This window comes from Lutjanus erythropterus, chromosome 9 (assembly GCF_056507025.1).
Source record: "Lutjanus erythropterus isolate fLutEry1 chromosome 9, fLutEry1.hap2, whole genome shotgun sequence".
Taxonomy (NCBI): domain Eukaryota; kingdom Metazoa; phylum Chordata; class Actinopteri; order Lutjaniformes; family Lutjanidae; genus Lutjanus; species Lutjanus erythropterus.
The window spans coordinates 36,954,051-36,975,704 of NC_139325.1; the positions used below are offsets into that span (position 1 = coordinate 36,954,051).

General features: G+C 39.3%; 3 protein-coding genes and 1 non-coding gene across 5 annotated transcripts; 2 read left to right on the forward strand and 2 right to left on the reverse strand.

The window, feature by feature from the left end:
* Window positions 1-1,419: 1,419 nt before the first annotated feature.
* On the reverse strand, window positions 1,420-11,931 carry cfap418 (cilia and flagella associated protein 418). Its single transcript, XM_084727462.1, has 6 exons — window positions 11,688-11,931; window positions 9,697-9,799; window positions 7,810-7,874; window positions 7,203-7,268; window positions 6,883-6,978; window positions 1,420-1,983 (listed from the first exon to the last, which is right to left on the reverse strand). Exons 1-6 carry the CDS (start codon window positions 11,831-11,833, stop codon window positions 1,821-1,823), a joined length of 639 nt encoding a protein of 212 aa, XP_084583588.1. The 5' UTR covers window positions 11,834-11,931; the 3' UTR covers window positions 1,420-1,820.
* A 393-nt stretch (window positions 11,932-12,324) lies between these two features.
* trnas-aga (transfer RNA serine (anticodon AGA)) lies at window positions 12,325-12,406 on the reverse strand. Its single transcript has one exon. It is a non-coding gene; the product is annotated as a tRNA-Ser (tRNA).
* Window positions 12,407-13,305: 899 nt separating this feature from the next.
* Window positions 13,306-15,748, forward strand: LOC146322089 (tripartite motif-containing protein 16-like). The gene has a single exon (XM_084727423.1). The coding sequence runs from the start codon at window positions 13,570-13,572 to the stop codon at window positions 15,223-15,225; it is 1,656 nt and encodes a 551-aa protein (XP_084583549.1). The 5' UTR covers window positions 13,306-13,569; the 3' UTR covers window positions 15,226-15,748.
* Window positions 15,749-17,724: 1,976 nt separating this feature from the next.
* LOC146322090 (tripartite motif-containing protein 16-like) lies at window positions 17,725-20,006 on the forward strand. 2 transcript variants are annotated; one of them, XM_084727426.1, is made up of 2 exons: window positions 17,874-18,059; window positions 18,107-20,006. In XM_084727426.1, exons 1-2 carry the CDS (start codon window positions 18,008-18,010, stop codon window positions 19,510-19,512), a joined length of 1,458 nt encoding a protein of 485 aa, XP_084583552.1. In that variant the 5' UTR covers window positions 17,874-18,007; the 3' UTR covers window positions 19,513-20,006. The 2 variants fall into 2 exon arrangements, with proteins under 2 accessions (XP_084583551.1, XP_084583552.1); XM_084727425.1 differs by having other exon boundaries at window positions 17,725-20,006.
* Window positions 20,007-21,654: the final 1,648 nt, after the last annotated feature.

The following is a 21,654-nucleotide window of genomic DNA, read 5'->3' on the forward strand; positions in this document are numbered from 1 at the left end:
CAGGATGAGTTGAGGTGATTAATATCCTGAATCACAGCAGGACTGTTTGCTACGTTGGATAACACAGACATTACAATGGAAAACAATGCAACACGAATGCCTTCTGAAATAAAACCTGACCAAGTTTGGAGTGGAAAAGTGTGCTGTGGTCTGACGAGTCCACATTTCAGATCATTTTCACAAATCATGGACATCATGTCCTCCGGGCTGAAGAGGAAAAGGACCATCCAGATTGTTCCCAGCACTGACTTCAACAGACAGCAGCTGTGATGGTATGGGGGAGTGTTAGTGCCCATGGCATCATGGGTAACTGTCACACATACAGGTCATGAAGCAACATATGCTGCCATCCAGATGATCAGATCTTTTTCAGAGACGTCCCTGCTTATTTCAGCGAGACGCATTGTGGACGTGTTCCAACAATGTGACTTTATTGTAAAAGAGTTCAGGTACTAGACTGACCGGCCTCCAACTCAACATGTGGTGCGTTATGAAGCACAAAATACAACAACAGAGACCCCGAACTGTTGAGGAGAATGAGACAGAATATAACTTTAAAAACTTCAGCAGTGAGTGTCTTCAGTTCACAAACACTGACTGAGTGTTGTTAAAAGGAAAACTGAACATGGAACATGTTGCAATCATCTAATTTAGAATCACTGTATATTTACATAAAACAATAAAGTTTATCAGTTTGAACATTAAATATCTCGTCTTTGTTCTGTATTCAATTGAATATAGGTCAGAAAGTATTCCATAATGTTTTTATTGACTTTTTTTACACAATGTTCCAACTTGTTTGGAATCAGGGTTGTAATTCTACCTTTAAATAACAGCTTCAAAATCACACTGATGCTACTCTGACCTGTAAAAGATGAATGGTTCCTCTGTTATTCCCACTCTTCACTCTGGATGCCTCTTATCACACTGTGTAACTCTGACTGAGCGGACATGATCTCTGATGAGAAGTGTCCAACACGATGTCAGCTAACTGCAGCTAACTGTAGCTGCTGTTAGCTCAGTTGGTTGTGCAGCACCATTAACTTCTTAATGGCGATTAATCAATTAAGTTAATCATTAACATCCCTAGATATGACATCAGAATTGCCACGTTTCCTACTTTCCTGCAGAATTTGTAACTCTGAGCTGCAGCTTTTTACGACATTCCTGTCTAACCTTTCTTAAGGATGGAGTAGCTACCAGAGGAGTAAGTTCCAAAAAGAAAAGTGACCTAAGTAGTGTGGAGGTGGTTTGGTTACAAAAGATCAGATGTACAATAAACCACAGTAATGTGCAAGAAGTGACAGAGGACTAACTGTAAAAAGGGGCAATACAAAAAACTTTTCTGTCACAATTCTCCAGTCGGTACCCTGGACTAAGGTGTTGGCTTCGATCTGGACTTGGTCCTCGGGCGCTGTAGAGTTGCAGAGTTGCTGCCGAGCTATAGTTTGTTTCCTCTTCAGCTTAACATAAAGTTTAACCATTTAACACATAAGTAGTTAATAATTTCAGGATCTTGTGAGTCTGTACATGAACCTAAAGTGTATATAAGAGACAATTAAGATGTTAAAAATAATGTTGTGTGGTGTTAAAAGCAGATCACCAGAGTAATGGAGCTGTCCACAGTTTCCCATAAATGCTGAAACCTCTTGAAGATCCATTTCATAGGAGAGTCTCTGGTAGGCTGCTAAAGTCAAGTGGACGGATGGATGGAATAAAAGACAGACATCAGGTAAACGGATCGGTACACAGGGAGGAGAGGTGAGCAGCAGCAGTTCCTGTTTTGTGGCCCATTATCCAGAAGGAGAATGAGTTTTTTTTCACAAGTCCCGGTGTTTGCCGCAGACCCATCTGAGCTGAGGCTGGTCCCTGAGGTCTGTCGGCTCCAGCGTGGAGAACCAACTGCACTGGCAGGCGTACGCCCGTAAACCCCTCCTCTTCCTCAGCTTCGCTCTGAGCTTCTGACGGTCCGGCATGTTGTTCCTACACAGACGGACACACAGACAGCAGGGAAAGTTTAATGATTACTGGGGATGTGACCTTAATACACACAGCTCCTCAGTCACAAACATTTTAATCAATCAATACCAAATTTCATGCATGGAAAGTTACCAGATGGTAGCAATTATTAGAGTGAGACATATTAAAGGCCCTGATTGGTTGATGCCTAACTATTTTTCCCACCCACGCTCTGGGAACTCTGCCTCTGATTGGCTAGTCGGCTACTTGTTGCGTCTGATGATTGGGTTGGGCATGAATGCAGGTGTGCCTTGAGATTTTGGTCCTTGTTGTGTTCCTCAGGGACAAAAAGTTTGAAAACCTCTGGTCTACAGAACAAGATGTGCTGCAAATGTATTCATTCATTTTCTGTAAGTGCCTTTTCCAGAAGGGTCGCGGGGGGCTGGAGCCTGTGCTGCTGCAAATTGTTTTTGCAAAAGAAGTCTGGTTGCTTTAGAGAGAGTGATGTTTGGCTCATGCAACAGCTGATTTCTATCAGAAAATGCTGTCTGACCGCAAAGTAAGCCAATGAAAATATTCCAAATAAGATTTTTTTTTTTTTTAAAGTGGCCAAACTGTTGAGCGCCATCTACTGCAGGTAAATAAGTACATCACACAACCACACTTCAAAAAAAAAAAACAAACTATCCCTTTAATATTAATGGGTTTCTCCAAATCAACCAACTTCATACTTTCATAATTAAACGGGTTAAAAACAGCTCCTTCTCTGAGCTCTGAACAGCTACACTTTAATTCAAGTCATCACACCTTCATCATCGACAACTGTAAGAGCAATTATGAATTCATTTATAACAGTTTTTACGAGAGCACAACGCGCACTCGCATTTTCTATTAAATTACTAAATGACTAAAACGCCTGCACTGTTATCAACATTAACACCGTCTGGTAATTAAAAAAAAAAAAGAAAGAAGTGTGGGCGGCCTCAGTAATGGATGCACACGTTCTGTTCAGGCAAACATAAAGAACAGCGTGCAATGAAAAGGAAACAGTTTTGCTTGAGGAGGAATATTCAGAGGGTTGCAAAGGGAACATTAAACATCATATTTTTTAAAGGTCCAGTGTGTAAGATTTACAGGAATGGAATATAATATCCATAAGTATGTTTTCATGAGTCTATAATCACCTGAAAATGAGAACTGTTGTGTGTTTTAGAACAAAGGTGTGAAACTCAACTCAGCATTATGGCTGCCACTTATAAATGTAACACTATATAAATAACTTGTTACCGTATTGCACTGCTTATTTTTTTTTTTTTTAGAAATAACTGAAAGCAGAAGTCTAGAAAAATCATGTGAAGCAAACATTCACTTGTACAACCATCACATGTGTCTACAATGAGCGCAGGTTCTTTTACACATTTGCAGGCTCGGGGAAGTAATGGATTACATGTAATAAGACTGCATGATTCGGATACAAATAAAGGCAACTGTATCTGACTACAGTTACAGATTCAGATACCAGAGAGAAAGTAGTTCCTACATGAAACTGCTCACAGCAAGGACTGTAGATGATCCCGAGCAAACAGGTCGTGAGTTTCAGGAAAGAGATTTTGCTGTTGAGTTTTTCCAGACACCTCCAAAACTCTGCAGCTCACACCAAAAATATCCAGTTTTGATTCTGGGGTGAACTGTCCCTTTAAGCCTCAACCTTTTTTTTTTTTTTCAGGTGATGATGAATCAAAATATAAAACAACGGAACAATCAAAGCCTCAGACCTCAAGAGAAGCTTTGAATGTAAAAGGAACAACGTTTGGTGCAGCCTGAGTTGACAGGTTTGTAACATGATTACAGGAACTAAAGGACTGATAAAAATTGCTTTGTTTTGTTTCCTGTTTATTTTTAGTGATCCAGTGAATCACTTTTTCAGACAATCTCACCACATGTTGCCTCGTGGCCACTGGATCCAGCTGTGTTACGTTCTGGTTCAGTCACTTTGAAAACATCTTTCCAGCTTTTTTTTTTTTTTTTTTCAGATGTGGTAGCAGATGCTTTGAGGCCGTACTTTAAAAAGACGTTTCTGCGTGATCACTCATTTTACGGAGGAACAAATCAGAGTCTGTTTACAGGTGTTGGGGAGTGTTTGTTGTAAAAAGCCCTTTTTTTGTCTCCAGAGGAAACAGACCTCTGCAGCTCGCTCCTCATCTCTGCTGCAGGCCAGAGGCTCCAGGCTACATTAGCCGCTACTAGCATAACTCACACATGTCAGTTATTTGTTGAAGCCTCTGATCTCAAAGTTGAGCGTCTCATTAAGCGTCTGCAAAAATCTGAGTGAGAATAAACAGTCATAACTATTAGAAAACCTTCTTCAAAAACAGTTCAGAGCGTTTCTGAAGACTGTGAGGCGTGACACGTTTTGATAGATTCCATCCTTTTTCTGATGAGACACTGAAGGTGCCATCTGTGCTCTCATCAGACTCCTTTGACAAAAACAGATTTGATCTCGCAGAACACAGAGGTTTCTGGTCTGCATCAGTCTCTTAGTTGGTGTTATTGTGTGACTTTGGTCAATTCAAACCCAATAACTGCTTCTTAACATGTACACAAGACCTTAAATTACATATTTAAAAGGCTGTTGTGGGTTTGGTGTTTCAGTGGATTTAATGCTGCTCCAGTGGGATACAGGTTATGTCATTAACCTTTATTTATGTTATTTTGTCAGACAACGGGATCATAAAATTATTGTTGGTTCAATACTGATACCAGTGTCAAAAATGCCCCCAATACTTCCTAAAATAATGTCTTTGTAAATGCAGAATTAATCGAGTGAGAGACATACGACCCTCGTCCTGCTGTCGGCGTTATATTCCTGACTGCAAATAAATAAAACCAACATAAAACTGCAGTAAACCTCTGTGACCTTCTGTTAGTGTCACATGAAAACAAACTCTCATCTACACGCGCCTCCATCGGCCGAGTGTGTCTCTGTTTTCCCCCTGTGGTCTGTCAGGAGCTGTTACTGTAACAGACAACACTGTGTCAGCAGGAGTTAGTCTTTGGCCCTGTTCAGACCGGGTTTTAACCTGCTGATCCGATCACGAGCGGACAGCTCTGAGTGCAGGTGTAAACACACTCAGGACTCCCTTAAAAAACACACCATGTTTTGAGAGGAGAAACTTCAAAAACTTTGTGAAACGCTGTCACTGACACATTCTTCATTATCTGGGCTTTCTTGTAAATTTGAAAAATATTCTACATCAAGTAATTTCTTTCTTTGTGGATAAAACACCGGGCCTCACATCAGAACCACTCGTGCGAACAGATTTGTTCTGAAGTGGCGCCTACAAGTGATTAAGAAGTACTTTGTTTTTCAAGCTCAAAATGTCTTAAATCCTGTCTTATGTTCATATCTGAAAGAAAATTAAAATTACACTTCATAATTATGTCGAAAATTTCCTATTTTTAGGCGATTACACACTAATGAAAACATACTTGTGAATATTCTAGTCTATTCCTTCCATATTCTGCCTCTAAATCTTACATACTGGGCCTTTAAACAGTGTAACTGGTCTGTATGAGCCTGAAGAGAAAGCCTTCCTCACTGCACTCAGTTGTGTTAGACTGTGGTTTTCAGCGTCTAAAATAACAGCGCCTCTTATCCACCGTGTTCTGCAGCGGCTGAATTGTTCCCACTGGGATTAAAAAGTTAACAGCTTTATTTGTGGTTCGTCGAACACATGGAAGAAAAGACAAACAAACCTGAGTGTGGAAAAAAGTCATTTTCTCGTTTCATGTGCATGTAAGTTTGAAATGAGTTCATGAGGTTTTAACTTTGCTCTGCAAGGTGGAAATTTTTTGCCTCTTAAACAACCAACACGTTTCTGCACCTTCTCATTTCTTTTAGATACAACAGGCCTCATGCAAGAAGTTATATACCAACAAATTTCCTCTTATTTTTGCTCGTACCCACAATTTGTTCTAATTTTTTTAGTACCTATGTACAATACAAAGAAACACAAGTTTAATAATATTTAAATATGCATAATCATTAATTACAATAATAAATCATTGTTGTTATATAATTATGTGTTATTATAATTTCAATATCTATAGTTATGTAAAGTTTAAAAATAAGCATTTCAGCATGTCTGCTTTTGTTTAAATAAACAAACTGTCTTAAAGGGTTAAAGTCTTCCATCTGTTCCCTGCTTCGTGAATTTGCAGATTTCATTTCATTTCATCTTGTATTCAACAGTTATGAGTTTTTTTTTTACTTCTGCTCGGATAAAATAAGTAATTTGAATTTTAGAGATGTCAGTGGAGCCCATAAACTGACTGACTGATGAGTCAAAACATAACTAAATATATTATTAAATAATTCTGTTAGTTAAATATTTAAAAGACAAGTATATAAAAAAAGATAAAGCTTTTCTTTCTCCAGTTCTTGTATTTGCACACGGCATAAACAGCACCTGTCTTCACTCAGTGTTTACGGGGTGTAATCTGTGCTAATAACAGTCAGCCACGTCTGTCAAATTTGTGATCAAGAGGGATTCATCTTTGAGTAACTTCTTTGGGTAAGATTAGATTTGGATGATAAAGAACACATGCTGCATCTGGATCTGCTGAATTAAGAGAGAATTAGGAGAAAATGTCAGGAGTTTAAGAGAACATTGCTGCAGGAGGCGCATGGTTTCACTGGATGTAAAGCAGAGCTTCAGTTTCACGGCTCAACACTGCCGCCTTGTGACCAAACTCAAAAACATCACCCAAAACCAACCACTGACAAATTTCTCTCACATACAACATATAAATAACATACACAACCTGACAAATGAGCTGATGAGGATCCATGTTAGAAAGCAGTGGTGGAAATATGTTTTCTGTGTGGAGTTTTCCCTCCTAACATGTTCACCTGACACTCACCTGAGGAACAGGTAATCACAGGACAAGTCCCACTCGCAGTCATCAAACATCAGCACCTGGAAGTCACAGGATGTGCACCTCAACTGGTCACATGACCTGTTGATACAGTCCTCATTACTTACAAAAAAATCACATTGCAACAGTAGTAATTGTTAATCAGTATGTTAAATGTTACTTTGGTTTAACTGATTTAAACAAACGTTGTGGTCAGTGATCAGTAAAATCTCTGAAAAGTGATCTGCTCCAGAGTCTCGTATCATTACAAACCAAAAACAATCAGTCATGACAGACGCTCGCAGTATGAAATGATTTTTTCACACCTCTTGGAAGTGGCTGTTCCTACGCCGTTTGTGACGGAGCTGCCACCGACAAAAACAGGACAGCACCTGAATGAATCACAGAGCACATCGTGATGAACACTGCAGAAATTTAAGAGAATCAAAAAGACTTAACAGAACATATTGATTACTGGCACAGATTATTAGAAATATAAACCTAGTATAATATAAAAACTTTCATGTAAAAGTATTTAAGGGACAGTGGGCCTTTGGTGCATGAATTGTTCTTACACACAGATTTGATCTTAAATTGTGTGTGCAAACAGTTTAAGAACTTCTGTGGCATTCATCAATACTTACTTCCAGTTAGAGCTGCAACGATTAATCGATTATAAATGGACTAATTAACAGCTATTTTGATAAGTGAATAATTGTTTTGAGCCATTTTTTTAATTTAAAATGTCCAAATTCTCCGATTTCAGCTTCTCAAATGTGAATATTTTCAGGTTTCTTTACTCCTTTATGACAGTAAACTGAATATTTTCGGGTTGTGGACAAAAGAAGACATTTAAGGACGTTTTCTGCTTATAAAGGGAAATTATTATTCCCACATGTGTGTCTTTGATACAGAATGAACCCATCTGCTTACTTTCTCCCTCCAGACTGAGACGACACCTTCTTCTCCACTTGTTTTCCTTTAGGACACTGTTCAGTCTGAAATTAAAGGAGACATTATTTTTCTTAAACTGGCCATTTTTGCAGTTCCTTTATTCACCCTCTGTTAAAACACTGTTTTAAAACTGGAACTATTACGAACAGAGGGGCGGATCAGAAGAAGAATATTTCAAATATAAAATGAAGAGGATGACGTTCACAGGTGCTGGTGGCTATTTAAGAAGTTGCAGTGAAGCATCAGCAGCACCTGTAAGCACCAAACAGTACAAATCAGTAGGAGAGCTCAATATTTTATGAGGTGGTACGCAGTGTAAAAAGTTAGAGAAACACTGGGACGGGGCATTTGGAATAAATGTCAATACATCTTAAAATGCAGTAGATGGCAGTAAAATTCAATAGTGACAAAACACAGCCAATTCACAACTACAGCCAAGCCAACAGTTACAGTGGGGCCTTTTGGTTGGAAACATACAATCTTTGTCAATTTAAAAGACAATTTTACAACACAGGAGGCTTGCAATTTATTTTCTTTTGTTGTTGTTGAAAACACAGAATTGTAATATTGACCATGTCAGATTCTTTTTAAAACTCTCTATAAAAGTGTGGTTGTTTATTTTTGTAAAATGTCTGCTGAATAAATGACCAATTTATAAAAACACATTATGCAGTAATATTTTCAAATCTCCAGTCAGCTTTTGGCACCGACTTAATGTAGGGCCTCCATTAAATCTGTCATGGCTTTTCTCTGTTCCACGATTCCAGATGTGATTATTGTTGATGTCTCTATCTTAATGCTGCCATCAGTCTGTCACTCGTCCACACCTTCTTCCAGCTGAAAAAGAAAATACTACTTGCTATCGAGCCTGACAACTTTGCCGGGCAAACCTTTGTAAATGTTCAAGCTTCACACAGAGGGCAGTATTTTAAGCGCTACAGCTGTAAAATCACTACAAGTGTAAGTTTATTTCTCAAACTAAGGTGTGGCTGTTCAAACATAAATACACACAAATCCTTCAACTAATTATTCTCTTTTACTCTGAATCAAAACATGACTTTTCTGCAATAAACTCCTCAAGAGATGTTAAGAAAAACAAGAAATAACCACAATATTGACTACAAGGTTTGTACTTACAGATTTGCATATTATAATACAGTGGACTGCTGGTTTGGGCGGAGGTCACTCTCTGGGCCTGCTATCGCCAAATATGCCCTGGTTCTCAAACCAGTTCCATTCATGAGCCGAGTCTCAACACACACTTGTTTGAGGAGGAGAAAAGGGGGTCGCCACGGCTTGGCTGCGGTCACTGCAGCCTGCTTGGAGGCGGGTCAGGCGGACAAAAGTGCCAGTAGAAAAGCCCCATGAGTGACCTTCTAGTTATAAGTAGGGATGCAGGATAAATATCAGGGCCAACAAATTATCAGCCAATATTTGCCTATCCAGCTATATCGATCTATATCGGTATCGGCATATATTAGCCAATAAATTTGGGCTGTATTAATATCTGACTTCACAGATTATCACTGCATTTAATTTGAACCGTACTCGCCACATTATGGCTATAAAATACACATCACGATACAGGGGTTACGATTCAGTAGGTTGTGACATATTGCAATAATGTACGCAAGGTGATATATAGGTGTTTTTTAAATTTAATTTTAGGAAAACTGTCATAGTATAAAGAACACCCAACCTTAATAAGAGTACCCATGGTTTCTTACAAGAAAGTATATATCACCAACATACACGGGTGTGCTGACGGCTGTGGCTGAAAAGCTAAAAAAAGAAAAAGAAAAGAAAAACTGTGACTGCGATAACAGTATGGGGATTTTCTCCTCTTTATAAAAAATACATGTTCACCTTTAGTTGAGGGGAATCGCTGTCGTCTTCCTCCAGTAATTCCTCCAGAAGGGCGTCGATGTCTTCAGTGATGCTTCTTATTGGCTGTTCAGGTTTTGTTGCACTAAATCAGAGGAAACAAAATAATGAATTAATGACTTTGCTTTGTCTGTACTGCACAGTCAGATAGTGAAAAACATCAGTGAATACTTTTGACAGTAAATATTGGGGGTTTTTTTTCATTCATCACTTTAAACCTTACACATACTGAATTATTTTATAGACTGATTGTTGTATTTCTAGACTCAGTAGCATTTTTAGTTTTATACATGAATAAAGGGTTTAGTGTTTTTCCACCATTTTACTCCTGGTAGTTTGGAGAAGAGAGCATTAGAGCTTCATGCAGGACAGTAAATATGTATCATTTATAGTTTTTGGTGCCTGATGGACTTTTCTTTGAAGGGGATAAGGGGTGTGTTGGGTGGACTCTTTTGTAAAGGAAAAAAATCTGGACCACCTAAATATACCATAATAACATCATTTGGTAAAAAAAAAATGTCAAACTATTGTGGTGTACTGAGACGAGAAAAACAAACTCACAAGGGCCACAACTAATTTTCACTGTCAATTCATCTGTTGATTATTTTCTCAATTTCTCAAATAGTTGTTTGGTCTATTAAATGTCAGAAAATGGTGAAAAATAACAAACAGTGTTTCTTAAAGCCCAATATGACATCTTCAGTGTCTTATTTTGCCTACAACCACAAAGATATTCAGCTGTCAGAGAGGAGTAAAGAAACTAGAACATACTCACATTTAAGAAGCTGGAATGAGAGAATTTTGACATAAAGTTATTTGATCCAAATACTCAATTATCGGTTATCAATTGATTAATTTATTAATCAAGTAGTGATCGTTTAATAACCAATTAATCGTTGCAGCTCTAATGAAAAATACACAGTGAAGCCTGAATATACCATATATGCACATGTAACACACACAAACATTTAAAAAAGGCTCCACAGTATAGTTAAAAAATACAATTATCTGTCAGGTCAAAAACCTTGTACAGTACAAAGAGCTTAGTCAAACCAACTTGAATATCACATGTACAGCTGCAAAAATTTACCGATCAATTATGAATCAATTATTAAATTAATCAGCAACTATTTTATTAATCCATTTATCGGCTTGAGAATTTTTTTTAAAGAAAAAAGTCCAAATTCTCTGATTCCAGCTTCTTAAATGTGATTATTTTCTGCTTTCTATACTCCTTTATGAGAGTAAACTAAATATCTTTGGGGTGTGGGCAAAACAAGACATTTGAGAAACAATGATTGACATTTTCACCATTTTCTAACATTTTATGGACCAAACAACAAATCGATTAATCGGGAAAATAACAGACAGACAGATTAAGCAACAATAAAAAAGTTATTGTTAGTTGCCGCCCTAATCACATGACTGGAGAATCAGGTTTAAACACCCATAATGTAATGCAATAATCAAGATGTAAAAGGAAAATGCAGCCTAACCTACTTGGGAGGCTCATCTGCTAATCTAAAATGTAGTAATGTTGAATGGAAATCAAAACATGTCCTTTCTTGTCATGTAGCCTACTTCTGTACAGAATCTGTCCACCTATCACGTTTGGACGTGCTTGCTTTTGTAAACCTCCTACAAATAAGTGTGTCCCTGACGGCTACAGTTATCAAAACAACAAAAAACAACCAAAGTAACTAGTTTCACTTTAAAATGATATATTTATAGCTAGTCCACAGCTACTCTGAACACAAGCTAACTTTATTGACATCCTGCACCTCTACTTAGCTTGTTGGATAATTAGCTGACATTTAAGCCATTTAAGCTCGACAACATTCAGCTCTTTGACGTTACCGACACAGAAATGTTTAGAGGCTTCAGTAATGTGATAAAGTGCAGCCACACGGCATGTCTCACATGTAAATGTTAGCTTATAGCTGGCATTAGCTAGCCAAATTAGCATTGTTTACCTGTGTTTTCTCTGTCCTACATTGTCTTTCCCACATTTTCCCGCCTCGCTGGAGCCCACGCGAGCTGACGATGCGACAGAGACGTTGCTGCAAAACTTCTTTTCAACTTCATCCAGCAGTTCGTCCAGGTCGTCGTCGTCGTCCATGTTTAGGTTTCCTATCTATCCTGCTAGCTCTGGGGCTAACCCAGCGACCCCAGGCTGCTAGCACACAAGACAGACCGCAGCAGCACGCTCACGGCGTTCGTCGTTGCTAAGTAACAGGAGAACCGAACGGAAGTGGAGCAACACATCCTTCAAAATAAATGTCGAAAAATGAATGTCGCTTCGAGTTTGTCATAAGATTGACTATGTATTTAGAGTCTGCATAAATATTTATATATGCACTGAATATAAATCAAACATAATGAGTATTTTACGATCACTAGAGTGGCGCCACATTTCACATTATGGCGGTGCCTTTTCCTACTTATTAAAGATCTTATTTTGAAAATGTAAAAAGAAGTACTGTTATAGGCTTGTTCCGCTGAGATTTGCATTAGCACAACAGCATAGTTGAAAGAATAGTACTAACGTCCAAGCGTTAGTTAAATGCTTGTGAAGATACAGTGAGTTATTTTTTATGTGAAAGTAGAAAACGTTGTCGGCAGGATTCGAACCTGCGCGGGGAGACCCCAATGGATTTCTAGTCCATCGCCTTAACCACTCGGCCACGACAACGGGATGACTCCATAAGGTCTAGGAAAGCCTATTTAAAGAGCAAGATATACATCATCTGAACAACATAATTATACTTAGGAGGGTAGGCTGAAAGGTTCATAGGTTGGCCAAGAAGGAGTTACACCACAGCGATGAAACTTGGCATGCATTAAATTCAACCTTTCCTGATAAAAACTGCATTGTTTCCTTCCGGACACACACTGAAAAAGGAATTCAGGACATTGAGAAGCAGTACTAGAGACATTTTGTGAAAATTTGGCACCGTGGTGTTATCAAATATCTGAAGAAAAAGGGTGTAGCCCCCAAGGACAGTCATGCTGGCATGGTTGCTACATTAGGGGAAGATGCTCCAGCTTTATCAACAGTGCAAAAGTGGGCAGCTGAGTTCATGAGGGGTAGGCAGAGCCTTGAAGATGACCCAAGGTCTGGACGTCCTGCCACAGCCACCACCACATGGTGATGGATGACAGACGTTTAACTGTTAATCAGATAGCTAATGCTGTAGGCATCTCCCATGAACGAGTAGAGAACATTGTGCACAACGAACTTGGCATGTTTCCGCTCGGTGGGTGCCACGGCTTTTGACGCCTGATCAAAAGCACGCCGGGCCAGTCATGTCGCAGGCAAACTTGGCACTTTTTGAAGCAGATCCAGCTGGTTTTCTAGAACGTTTCATCACCCAAGATAAATGTTGGCTCCACCACTTCAAGCCAGAGACCAAACGGCAGTCTATGCAGTGGAAACACCCGTCTTTTTCCCCTCCAAAGAAGGCCAAGGTGGTGTCATCCGCAGGGAAGGTGATGGCCTCCGTCTTCTAGGATTACATTCTAAGTAAGGTTTCATTTCTTTGTGGAATAAATGAAGGCTTGATACCCCTGCACCTTCCTGCCCCCCCCCCCCCTCATAGTTCACATGTAAAACTTGTTTCTGTTCCGTGGAATTGAAAGTTAGACATGTAACTGAGGCTTTGTTGTAAATGAGGAGACAGACTTAGATAACCCCTCCCTCTTCCTCTTGCACAGCCACCTCCTCTCTGCCCATATATTTCCTTTCTCCCTCCCCTTTAGATCTACAGTTGAAAGAGAGTTGGTTTATGTTCAGGGGCTGCAAGCTAGTTTCATTTCTCAGGAAGTAAGAATCAGTCTTTGCCACTGACAAGTGAAATGGCGCAGAGAGGAGTTCAGCTGCACCGGGACACCTTCTCTTGTTGGCTGTGTCTGGATCTACTGAAGGATCCAGTGACTACTCCCTGTGGACACAACTACTGCATGAACTGTATTAACAGTTTCTGGGATGAAGAGGGTGAGAAGAAAATCCACAGCTGCCCTCAGTGTAGGCAGACCTTCACACCGAGACCTGTTCTGCTGATAAATACTATGTTGGCTGTTTTGGTGGAGGAACTGAAGAACACTGGATTCAAGGCTGCTCCTGCTGATCACTGCTATTCTGGACCTGAAGATGTGGCCTGTGATTTCTGCACTGGGAGAAAACGGAAAGCTGACAAGTCCTGTCTGGTCTGTCTGGTCTCATACTGTGAGAAACACCTGCAGCCTCATTATGATGTAGCTCCATTCAAGAAACACAAGCTGGTGGAGCCCTCCAAGAACCTCCAGGAGAACATCTGCTCTCATCATGATGAGGTGATGAAGATGTTCTGTCGTACTGATCAACAGTGTATCTGTTATCTCTGCCCTGTGGATGAACATAAAGGTCACGACACAGTGTCAGCTGCAGCAGAAAGGACTGAGAGGCAGAGAGAGCTCAAGGTAAAAATCCAGCTGAGAATCCAGGACAGAGAGAAAGATGTGAAGGTGCTTCAACAGGAGGTGGAGGCTATCAATGGCTCTGCTGATAAAGCAGTGGAGGACAGTGAGGAGATCTTCACTGAGCTGATCCGTCTCATGGAGAAAAGACGCTCTGATGTGAAGCAGCAGGTCAGATCCCAGCAGGAAACTGAAGTGGGTCGAGTCAAAGAGCTTCAGGAGAAGCTGGAGCAGGAGATCACTGAGCTGAAGAGGAAAGACGCTGAGCTGGAACAGCTCTCACACACAGAGGATCACGAGTTTCTACACAACTACCCCTCACTGTCACAACTCAGTGAATCTACAGACTCATCCAGCATCAATATCCGTCCTTTGACATACTTTGAGGATGTGACAGCTGCTGTGTCAGAGCTCAGAGACAAACTAGAGGACGTTCTGAGTGAGGAATGGACAAACGTCTCACTTTCAGCGATTGAAGTGGATGTTTTACTGTCACAACCAAAACCCAGGACCAGAGATGAATTCTTAAAATATTCATGTGAAATCACACTGGATTCAGGCACAGCATACAGACATCTGTTAATATCAGAGGGAGGCAGAAAAGCATCAAGAGTAAGACAAATGTGTTATCATGATCATTCAAACAGATTCACTGATTTGAATCAGGTCCTGAGTAGAGAGAGTCTGACTGGACGTTGTTACTGGGAGGTGGAGTGGAGCGGAGGAGGAGTTGGTGTTGCAGTCGCATACAAGAATATCAGCAGATCAGGCGACTGGAATGAATGTGCATTTGGAAACAATGACAAATCTTGGATGTTATATTGTACCAAGGACAGTTATAATTTTCGGTACAACAATATCAAAACTCCCGTCTCAGGTTCTCATTCCTCCAGAGTTGGAGTGTACCTGGATCACAGTTTAGGTATTCTGTCTTTCTACAGCATCTCTGAAACCATGACTCTCCTCCACAGAGTCCTGGCCACATTCACTCAGCCTCTCTATGCTGGAGTTCTGGTTAATTATGGAGACACTGCTCAGCTGTGTGAACCCAAATAGAAAGAGGTCAGGCAGTTAAATACTGTTTCCTTTCTGAAAATTGTTTTGTTTCCATCTGAGAGCTGATTGTTGTGGCATTTCTTCACTGCACAGAGATCAGCAGTCAATCAAATATTGTGGGCGGTACTTTGACACATTCACATTTGATGTTCTGTAGTTCTGTTCTGCTGTTCTTTATAAGTGTGTTCAATATTTGTATTGGTGTATTTCTATGTTATTGTGTCTCTTCCAGTGCGTGGGTCTACATTTACATTTATTGGTTTGTCGGACCAAATGTTATTTTTGCTGTTCAAATTGCTGTACAAATGAGGGACTATGAGGTATTATAAAACTGCTATTATCTTGAACATTATCAATAATGAAATCATTCCTTATTTACTTGTACATAGCTGAGATTCTGCTCAAACAAATTGATCATGTGGATGAAGTGATTCTGATAACAGAGTTATTTAACAGACTTTCCTGATGGATGTGTGAACAAACTGAGGATTTACATAATGAGCAAATAAACATGAACAAAGTATTTTCTTCTCGTCTTTATTCCAGGGTCTGACACAAAGCTGATGGAGAAAAATGTGAAGCTATTATGAGAGTATAACTGAGGCAGTTTTCCTGCTGTAGTATCATTTATCCAGAGTGTCTTGTGTTTTGCAGGATAAGAGAAGATCTTTAGTTTCACCTACATTTATTAAACACACTCTGCTCGCACCACGGCTGCAGAGAAACTACATGATTAAGATGTGTGCTCATACAGAAGGACAACCAGCGCCAAATCATGAATACACTGTTGGAAATTAGAGTGTGATTCTTGGATTTTAAAGTCTTCGGTTTACAAAGAAAAGAACAAAGGTGGTAAAATGGCAGCATCCTCATCCCATGATTGTCACTCTACACTTTATTTTAACATGAACACATGTTCTGACACATTTCAAGGTGAAAATTTAAAATGAAGCTTTAATAACTTAAAGTTAATAATGAGAATAAAAAGTCTGAGTGTGATCTCTGTAGATTAGTAGTGAAAAAAACATTAATGACATCTTTTAAAAAGGTCTACCACTTTACTGATTTATGAGCAGTGGTGGAAAGAATACTGAAAAACTGTACTCAAGTACAAGTACTGTTACATTACTAAAATATTACTCAATTACAAGTAAAAGTACTGGTGTTAGAAAAATACTTAAGTAAAAGTACAAAGTATTTGTCTCAAAAACTACTCAGAGTATTAGTTACTTTTGAAGCACTGATGTTTAATACAGTATCAGTCGCAGCATTCAGTCAGAGGAGTTTCTGTTTCTCCAAATCTTCAGTCTTAATTACTTCCAGCTCCTTCTCTGTTCTGCTTACTGCTCACAGTCACCTCTCCAAAATAATGATGCAAATTTTGTGCGTTTTTCTTAACTGGTAGTTGAAAATGCTAACAATCAATTACATATAAAACGTTTTTGTTAACTTTTTCTCATTTTTTCTCATCATGTTTTGTCTTTTTTTCTTAAGTTTACTTGTTTAACAAATGGATCCACCAGACAAAATAATGTCAGATGAGGTGCAATAACTACCATTTCTAAACCACTGATTGAACATCCATTAATACATTTTTAATTGGTAAAATTCTCATTGACGATTGATCGATAAACAACCTTACTCCAAACCTGTGCTGCTGCAGTGTTCAGTTTTCATCCAGATGTCCTGCTTTTCACCGGCCTGTTTGCGATCGATCAACTTATTGATTACAAAAATGAAGATGAAACATTTGGATATTAATATAAACTGTACTCAGTACTCAATTATGATTTTAAAAGTAACTAAGTAGACAGATTACATAGTGTAAAGCGTCCTTAAGTACAAGTAAAAGCCCAGATTTCAAAATCTACTCATAAAAGTACAAGTGCCACAAAATAACAACTTAATTACAGTAACTTGAGTATTTGTAATCAGTTACTTCTGCCCTTCTTCATCAGTTAGTGTTGATGAATACGTTAACAGAAGAAGCAGCTGATCTGGTTCCTTCACAGCTTTCTGGGTTAAATCTCGCAACAATACTTTGTTTAATGATGTTTGTGTTAGTATCTGTGGATTAAAATGCTGGTTTTGAGGATGATATTCTGAAATTGAACAATTTTGTCACAAATTCTTCAAAGTAGATTAATATATTAAATGTGAGAGATTTTTACAGTATTTTATCAGTTTAGCTTGATAACTCCTTGTTGACAGTCAACTGTTTTTCAACCAGTGGAAGAAAACTTGGGATAATCTGAGAAGGAGTTACTGATATATGGATCCATCAACAAAGCCTGAAGAACCAGGAAGTATTTTACCACTAAAAACAAAATGTTTTCAAACAGGGATCAGCTGAGGATTCATTGTAAATATGATTCACAGCACTGCTCCTCCTCCTGGAATGAATCAGAGCTTGATAAGCCCTCCCTCCTCCTCCTGCTCTCAAACACAGTGAGCTCCACTCTGCACATGTATTTCCTTGTTCCCTCCCCTTCAGATCTACAGTTTGAAGATGGGTGGAACCAACATGTGGTGACGTGCAGCAGCTGACAGGCCACAATCACTGCAGAGACACAGCTTGTTTAGATCAGAGCTCAGACTAGTTTCAGTTATAAGGAAGTGAAACTCAGACAGTCGTTGTTACTGAGAGGTGAAATGGCGCAGAAAGGAGTTCAGCTGGACCGGGAAACCTTCTCTTGTTCCATCTGTCTGGATCTACTGAAGGATCCGGTGGCTACTCCCTGTGGACACAGCTACTGCATGAACTGTATTAAAACCTTCTGGGATGAAGAGGATGAGAAGAAAATCCACAGCTGCCCTCAGTGTAGGCAGACCTTCACACCGAGGCCTGTCCTGCTGAAAAACACCATGTTAGCAGCTTTAGTGGAGGAACTGAAGAAGACTGGACTCCAGGCTGCTCCTGCTGATCACTGCTATGCTGGACCTGAAGATGTGGCCTGTGATGTCTGCACTGGGAGAAAACTGAAAGCTCTCAAGTCCTGTCTGGTCTGTCTGGTCTCTTACTGTGAGAAACACCTGCAGCCTCATTATGATGTGGCTCCATTAAAGAAACACAAGCTGGTGGAGCCCTCCAAGAACCTCCAGGAGAACATCTGTTCTCGTCACGATGAGGTGATGAAGATTTTCTGTCGTACTGATCAACAGTGTATCTGTTATCTCTGCTCCATGGATGAACATAAAGGCCACGACACAGTGTCAGCTGCAGCAGAAAAGACTGAGAGGCAGAGAGAGCTCGAGGTGAGTCGACAAAACATCCAGCAGAGAATCCAGGACAGAGAGAAAGATGTGAAGGTGCTTCAACAGGAGGTGGAGGCTATCAATGGCTCTGCTGATAAAGCAGTGGAGGACAGTGAGAAGATCTTCACTGAGCTGATCTGTCTCATGGAGAAAAGACGCTCTGATGTGAAGCAGCAGGTCAGATCCCAGCAGGAAACTGAAGTGAGTCGAGTCAAAGAGCTTCAGGAGAAGCTGGAGCAGGAGATCACTGAGCTGAAGAGGAAAGACGCTGAGCTGGAACAACTCTCACACACAGAGGATCACAACCAGTTTCTACACAACTACCCCTCACTGTCAGCACTCAGTGAATCTACAGACTCATCCAGCATCAATATCCGTCCTCTGAGGTACTTTGAGGACGTGACAGCTGCTGTGTCAGAGCTCAGAGACAAACTACAGGACGTTCTGAGTGAGAAATGGACAAACGTCTCACTGACAGTGACCAGAGCTGAGTTCTTAAAATATTCAACTGAAATCACACTGGATCCAAACACAGCAAACAGATGGCTGTTATTATCTGAGGGGAACAGAAAAGTAACAGGAAAGAAACAACATCAGTCTTATTCTAGTCACCCAGACAGATTCACTAACTGGTCTCAGGTCCTGAGTACAGAGAGTCTGACTGGACGTTGTTACTGGGAGGTGGAGTGGAGAGGGGGAGAAGTTTATGTTGCAGTCGCATACAAGAATATCAGCAGAGCAGGAAACTCAAATGAATGTTTATTTGGATACAACGACAAATCTTGGTCATTAAGATGTGACACAAACAGTTATACCTTTTGTCACAGCAGAGTCCAAACTCCCATCTCAGGTCCTCAGTCCTCCAGAGTTGGAGTGTACCTGGATCACAGAGCAGGTATTCTGTCCTTCTACAGCGTCTCTGAAACCATGACTCTCCTCCACAGAGTCCAGACCACATTCACTCAGCCTCTCTATGCTGGACTTTGGGTTTATTATGATGGAGCCTCTGCTGAGTTCTGTAAACTGAAATAAACACTTTTTTCAGAAACACCTTAAATCACCTGTCAATCAAACATGATGGGCGGTACTTTGACTTCTTCTCATTTGTTGTTTGAGTTTGTTTAGGCGGCGCTCCTTCCTGTGTCTGTTCAGCCATGGAGGCTCTCACTGCTCAGGATGACTTCTGTTTACCTGAACATGAATGAAAATGTAAATGTCTCTGTTGTTGTCTGTTGTCTGATGCAGAGAAAGCAACAGATGTTCATTTATCATAGACATTTGTTTGTCAGACTAAATGTTGTTTTTGTTGTTGCACAAATCAGTGTACAAGTGAGGAACTCTAAAGTTTTATAAAATGTAATTATCATGCTCATAATCAATAAGGAAATGATTAATTCTTTTCTTTTACATATCAGATATTCTGCTTAAAGAATCTGATTGTGTGGATGAAGTGAATCTGTACATGAACTGATTGATGAGGTGTGGAAACAAAGTGTTTTGCAGAATTAATAAACAAACATAAACTACGTGTTTTGTCTTTCTCTTCATTCCAGGTTTTCATACAAAGCTGAAAATATGAAACTAATATGAGAGAATAACTGAAACACCACATAGTTCAGTGTTGATGTTCAGAGCAGAAGAGCTTTCTTTTGCTTTTTATTAACAACATTTAATGTGAAAAAAAAAAGTCACAATTCATTGGATGAAGTTTTGGTGTGAAGAGGAGAAAACATTGTGCAGAAGGTCTTTCATGTATTTTTATATTGATTTTCTTGAAGATGAAACGTTATGAAACTAGATTAGAGAGGCTAAGGTGCGTTCACTGACCTGCTTCAACTTTATACCAGAGTACCTTCAATGATGTCTCTGTTTGTGTGTGTGTGGCTCTACCTGCTGGTTCATATTGATCTTACACTGAATAACTTCTGCACACTTTTTAAAAATTGTCCTTCACCCCAATGAGCCTCTGCTGTGTGACTCCCTCTTAACAACATACAGAACCTATACTGAAATCAACACACTGTTTATTTATGTTTATGTTTATCTTACTGAGTTGGGCTAAGAACAGACAAAAGATTTCTAAGAGCACAATCATACAAATAAGTAAATAGATTAATGAAAAAGGTGGCAGTAAAAAGTAGCATGTATTATTACACAGAGAACACACAGTCCTTCAAGTCCTTAAAGGACTTTTACACAGAGACTAGAAGATGTTTTTAGTTTCTTTGCAGGTGAAGTGTTTACTAATTCACAGTAATTTTCTTTTCATGCCACTTTTCCAGTTTTCAGCTAATCCAAGACAGTTTTTATTTAAAAGCAAGATATATTCCACCTATTTGGAGATACTCGGTTTTCATCAGACAGGACAGGTATCAAAAAGAGAAAATAACAAGGAGGTAAAGCTGCCAGACAAATGTACACGTGCAGGAAAATGTACAATATTTTCCTCTGAGATGTAGTGAAGTAGAAGTATGAAGTTGCTCAAAATAGAAATGTACTGAGGTTCATGTACTTTACATGTACCCAGCACATATATGGAAGTGCCTGGCAGGTCAGTTTCAGGGTTCCTGCAAAAAAACATTCTACTGTCACTACAACAGACAGTTAATACTGTCAATTTCAGAGAGGCTGAATAACAACAACATAAGACTCTGTTTCTTGTTTTTTGCTCTTGATCAATAAATGTATTATTGGATTTTGAAGCAAACTCCCCAGTGGCACAAACAACTAACAGAGCAAGCAGCATTGTGTTAATTAGTGAAGATGAATGTTTGGACATTGTACACACAACACTGATATATTTCTTCTATTATGTATTTCAGGAACATCATGTTTTAGAGCGCCACCTAATTTTGTCAAAGTCGTCTTTAAAGGGAGCTCGTGTCTTATTCAGGGGAGCTGAGCTACATGATACAGTTTCTCATTTGCTCTACATTTCTATTTAATTCTTTCTCATTTGCTGAATATAAGAAGTAAATGTAAAACAAATTGCATCATTTGTGATTTCGACAAACATTTTAGTGGATTTTAGTGAGTAAATATAATAATAATGATGATAATAACAATTTATACCAGTCTTAGACAATCAATCAAATCTATTACTTAATAATGTAATTAAATGAAACGGAAACGCTTCACAGGAAATGTTCTATTCTGAAAAGGTGAGAATGATGA